General features: G+C 30.9%; 1 protein-coding gene across 1 annotated transcript in view; it reads right to left on the reverse strand.

Moving 5' to 3' along the window:
- Positions 1 to 6,000, reverse strand: part of LOC107452319 (potassium voltage-gated channel subfamily KQT member 1-like) — a 364,114-nt gene that overhangs the window by 24,482 nt on the left and 333,632 nt on the right. The window contains exons 7-9 of the mRNA XM_071185389.1: positions 5,362 to 5,546; positions 3,404 to 3,475; positions 1,703 to 1,711 (exon numbers count right to left, since the gene is read on the reverse strand). Coding sequence (XP_071041490.1) covers positions 1,703 to 1,711; positions 3,404 to 3,475; positions 5,362 to 5,546 — 266 coding nt within the window. The remainder of the gene's footprint in view (positions 1 to 1,702; positions 1,712 to 3,403; positions 3,476 to 5,361; positions 5,547 to 6,000) is intronic.

Here is a 6,000-nt window from a genome sequence, read left to right on the forward strand (position 1 = left end):
TTTTTATCCACCACTATTTTTAAACAATTCGTAATCTTATATAATTCACCACTTCTTTAACTTATGTCGTGCTAAACATTTTAAAATTAGCAAGATCTGTCTAATATTGGCAATTTGAGTTTGTAGTAAATTACATTTTGGCCAGACGGGCGGGCCATGTAAAATTAGCTTGGCTTTCAACGTGTTAAGTGTTTTTAACAAGCGTTTTGAATTTTTAATGTTAAATGTTCTACCACTTCTTTTAAATAATTTTTGAAATGCTGACCAGTTAGAATCTTTAGTGCTTGCGAGGTTCTTTTCGAGTGTAAAGTGTTAATTCCGAGTAAGATATAGTTTTTAAGTGCAGTAACATTATAAAAAATTTATGCTTTGTATTTTCCATTTTTTTAAATTTTAAAAAAAATATAATTGTTAAAGTTTATAATCTTTTATTATAATCAGATAATTATAATATATTATTGGTATAATAATATTAACTACTATAGGTTATAATATTAACAACTTAATACGACTTCTAAGCTTGAACTGAAAACTTTATTTATCAATACCTAAAGTTTCATAATCATCCTGTACATATAACAACTTACAACAATACTGACAGCACAAAAATAATCAAAGGCATCATAATATTGTAAATATTAGTTAAAATATAATTTTTAGATAGTTTACATGTTTTCACGGTAATGAATAATCGAAACAAAATTGATTAGTTGCTGTACGAATCAAAAATCTTTACCCGTTCAAACAATATTTGACAAAGAATAAATAATATAAGGCTTTAGTTATTTTGGAATAAAAATGCTAATAAACTGTGGAATTCTAAATAGTTTATAGAAATACTGAATCATGCAGTTATGAGGTTGATCTAAGGTGGGACCTATAAACCTAGGATTTAAGGGTTTCAGGCATTACTTTCCACGTTAAATATCACATGAGATTGATTAAAAAATGAAAACCACCTGAGATTGATTTTAATGCTAATTGATTTTAACTGACGTTTAGTATACTTCTGTCCGAAAGTTAAGAAACAAAGACGTTTTCACGGCGAGCTCGATAATAAAACAAATGAAATAAAATTTTCTTTGAGAACACATTTAAATAAATACAACATGATGCTAATAAAAAAGTTATGGAACGAATTTAAGATCCTAAATGAATGGTAAGTCATCAAGGTAATTAAAAAATGATGTAGCTGAAAGACATTTGAGGGTATAATAAGGGATATGACCCTTCCTAACGACAAGGCGAATCTCACAATGCATTCTCTTGTCATTTACGTGATTAACTAAAGACAATTAACTCTATTCCTCCCTTAAGGCAGTTCTTAAGGCTTAGCAGTAAGGCTTAGCCCTGCGAGTTTTAGGGAAAGGGAGAACTTCAATTGCGCAGGAAACTCCATGGGATTCAGGTCTGGAGATATGAATGGGCATTCCCTTCTCTAAGCATCTTCAGCTTCAATGTATTCCTTAACTAGTTCAGTGCTATAAGCAAACGCACTGTTATTCATTAAAATGAACTAAAGACCAACAGTGCTTTTGAACAATCTTATTTACTGCTCAAAAACCTCATCTCCCTACCCCAAAGAAGTTAAGTAAGTACCCTATAATCAATAGATCCAATCCAGATCAATACATTCGTTCTGAACTGGCACAAGCAAAATCGACCATAGTAGTTGGAAGCAATGGGCTTATGTTCTCTTTACCGATGAGTCCTGATTCAATTTAAATTTCTATAGTTATATCTATTTTTTTATTTTATTTTATAACCGTCGTTGAACAACCGAACCAATTTTATGGGTTTACTAATTTTACGATTGCTAATTTTACGATTGCTAATTTTGTTTACGATTGCTAAATTGTAGCTTGTAATTTTGAACACAATCCAGAAGACAAGGGAACTCCTGGATCAAATTTTGGGAGAAATTTGCCTTCGTGGAGGATTTTTTGATGAAGGTAACACACATTTGTGTTACATGGGGAGGAAGACCACGAGAACTTTCCACGGATAACTTGATGGCAAGGGGACTCTAACCCATGCTCCGTCTCCCACTGCGGATATTTCACATCAGCACTGTAGTCGGTGAAAGACGGATGCGGAATTCGTATCGACTGGGATTCGAACCCAGTTCGCCGCATTGGAAGGCGAAGCTCTATCCCCTGAGCCATCGCGGCTCTAGTTATGTCTATTGTCGAATTCGTTGATTGTTGTTAAAATACTATACATTATTTGCTATCGAAGATTATTCAACCTAACTAGTAGGCTTTTGCCTAGGAATATTCTTAATTTTGTTTTCTAATTGTCTTGTTTCTAACTGTTTCAAATTTGATTATTTAACGTTTGAATTAAAATTATATTGGTCATCAAGTCATTTAAACAACTTTATGCTACAGACTGAAGGTTAAACTAGCATGATGTGATATTTTTAAATGCTGACGAAATTTTAAGCACATTTGTTTAATTTATTTCAAATTCTCTATAGTTATAAATATTGTGAAGAAGTGAACTTCCGAGTTGGCAGCTCTAGTTCTAACTATAGTAGATTGATGTTTATAAAAAAATTTGAACAGTTCGTAGGTTTTAAATGACTATAATTAATAACATTTTACCTAATAGCATATTTTTCAACTTTTATTGAAAGCTATCTTTTAGTATAATTTAAATTTTATCGTTGGAAAATAAAAAAAAATGTTCAAAAGATTTCTCATTTTCTGAAATTTATTGTTGGATAAATACATTTGAGGAGTATAGAGTAACAAAACATATTTTATTAGTCTCACCAATCAATACTTGTTGTAGCTGTTGAAACTGCATTTTCAAGTTATGAAAAATTAGATTTATTTAAAAACAAATTTTAACTTTTAAATGTTGGTTGAAATTAAAAAACAAAGATAACATAAGAAATACTCAGTAAAAAATATTTAGACAGAGCTAGTCTAGTTAAAAACTGTTTTAGTTTTATTCAGAAGAAAAATAAGTTTTCTAATAAGCATTCTTTTAACCTGTGTATTGGAGTTAAAATTTTATTTTCTCACTAACTCCAGTTATTAATAATATTGTTTAAAAAATACGTTTAGTTATAAATATATTTTTAAGAGTTATTTATATTTTGAAAAGAAAAAATTGACCTTTCTTCTTTATTTTCATGGAAAGAAAATATTTTACAAAGCACTTCCGAAACGAATTTTAAAGGAATAAAAGCAAATGTCCCAATGAGCAACAATAGTAATTACAAATACTTCTAGATTAAAAAATTATTTGTATCATGTTTGAAGAGTTATTTTAAAACTTTGAATTAAATTATGTTAAAACTGATATTAAAATATCTTCAGGTGAATAGTAGGGGGAAATGGAAAGTAATGCCATCTATTGGGCAGCTTTGGTGGCTTTCAAGGAGTATACTTACAGGCTGCCACCAGAGGGCGCAATGTCTTGTCTATCTTTTCGCTTAGTGTTGTTGAATGAACCCGTAGGAACGCTAAAAAAAGAGAAACACTGAAGAGAAAAATAAAAATAAAAGGAAGAAAAAAGAAAGAAAAAGATAGAGAAGCTGCAAGAATCCGATAAACAGAATTAATTAAATAGTACTATTAGAAAAAGAAAGAAATTCTTACTTTAAAATTGGTTTAGAATTTGTATTTAATTAATTAATTTTATCCTTTTTTTAATGGAATTATTTTTGTAAGCAACTGGATTATTAATATTTCAAAGAAAAAACAAAGCCATTGTTGCTATTTCCCAAATAGTTATTTTTTTGGTATTTATTTTAGGAAACATAATGGAACTTTTTTTATTTCCAATGGCAACAACAACAATAATACAAACAAGTACGATGTAAATAGATTTTATATCGAAACAAAATGTTAATTTCATGTACGTGATATGATAATTGCATTGCCTAATTATACAAACTAATTTTTAAGTGGTTTTTATGTTATTAAAAAATTAAAGAAAAAAATGGTTGTTCACAATTTTACTTCATTTAAAAATATTTATACGTCGATAAAATATGAAATCAAATATCTATGCAATTACAATTAATATTTTGTTTCGTCAATTCAGATGGAACAAAATGAAGAAAAAATTCTTTTATCAAGTTTTTCATATTTCAAATAAACTAACTGCATCGAAAAATTAATTTATACTATTTTGTACTAAATTTTTAAGTTAATTAATTAGTTATCGTGCCCATTTCCTTATGCTAGTCGAAACTATGGGTGGTTCTTTAGAAAAAAAAAGATATATAAGAATACGATACATGATAACCGAAATTTTTTTAACAGGTTGCATTACTAAAATAATCTACACATTAGACTATTAAGAAACATATATGTGATAAAACAATATGAACACTTTTCTAAGCCATCTTTCTTTTAGAAGTAGAATGTTATGGAACTGTTGGCACATTTTAAGCGATCACGCTTACAAGCTTTTAGAAATTATGTCCTTCTTACTCGAAGAAAACTTGCGTCGACAAAAAGGAGCATATGAAATTCAAGGCTGATTTCCTTTTTTAATATCACTATAATTCTAAAATCTTCTTATATAAATATCACAACCCGAAGAATGTGGCCGGGATAGTCTAGTTGGCAGGACGTTGGACAAACGTTTGTGAGAACGGGAGTTCGAATCCAGCTGGACGAAGACTCCCCGTGTAGTAAATGGTGACTGGTGCACGTTGAACCTGTCGGGTCACAAAATCCTCCATTTCTCCATAACAAATTATACCTCTGGGGGTATTGAATTGGAGATTGATCACTGGTTCAGATCAAAATTCTACGATCTGTGGACGAATGAATGGATGTATGAATGAGTCTGTCCTATGAACGGGAGTAATGCATGGGTGCGGCAGCAGTCAAATTCTTGGCCATAGATGGCGCCACTGGAAAACAAGAACAATCTCACCTCCAATGCCTTAATGGCCGACGACAGTTACAACATTCGAAAAATGATTTCAAAATTGCTGGTATAAAAGCTAAAGAGAAGTTTTAAACATGCTTTTCTCAATTTTGACTATTGAAATTCTGCATGGGTGAAAATGATATCATTTCTAAAATTCTACAAGCATGATCATTCAAATTGTGCCAACAGTTTTGCCGTGAGAAATCCTCCAAAACATTTGTTGCTAAAAGAAAGATCGTTTAAATAGAGTTAGTATAGAAATGTTCATACCATTTTGTCATACTTAGATTACATGTTACATATATTTGTTGAATAATTGCTTTTTATATTAATTAAGTCATTGAAAAAATGTTTAACACACATATTTTAAGGGGAACAGTAGTGACCAAATTTTGAAAACGAGTATTTTACCTAAGTTTAGTTATTCTTCAAAATAGCATAGTTTTTTCAGTCAATACTTACGATGGCGGTGATGGTAGGACCACTTGATGTATCTTCCATGTTGCGACTGACATGGAGCTTGGATCGGCAGCGTAGCACCTCCACAAGCACTGTATGAGCGTGGCAGCAGGAACTCTCCTCCTGATCATGTGCTTCTGGCGTTGTTGCTGTTGCACCTTCAACGCGAATCCAGACCCCAGGATACCCTGCAACATAATTCATGATTTGCATTGGGAACAGAACTCTGCAAAACTATTACGCTTCTAGTTCTGATTGATGCATTTGAAACCACTGGGTACATCACATTAAAGTGGATTATGAAGAAAAAAAATCCTTTTATAAAGGCCTATAATTAACAAAGGAAAAAAAAAGACTATTTGAAAACAGCAGCTTAGGTGAACACACTAGAAAAAAATATAATGAGCTTTCTAGCCACGATATAGAGTAATTGATACAGAGTATTCAATTGAGCATTCAGCCGATATATGATAGAGCATTCAACTGATATAGTATCTAGAGCAATGGTTCCCAAGAGATGGTTCTACGGAGCGCTAGGAAGATCCTAGGGATTCCGTAAGTTAGAACCTTCTTTTTCTAACCAATAATGATTGTTGAAATCCGTGATATATATATATATATATATATATATATATTAAAATA

The sequence above is a fragment of the Parasteatoda tepidariorum genome, chromosome 9 (genome assembly GCF_043381705.1).
Source record: "Parasteatoda tepidariorum isolate YZ-2023 chromosome 9, CAS_Ptep_4.0, whole genome shotgun sequence".
Classification (NCBI taxonomy): Eukaryota; Metazoa; Arthropoda; class Arachnida; order Araneae; family Theridiidae; genus Parasteatoda; species Parasteatoda tepidariorum.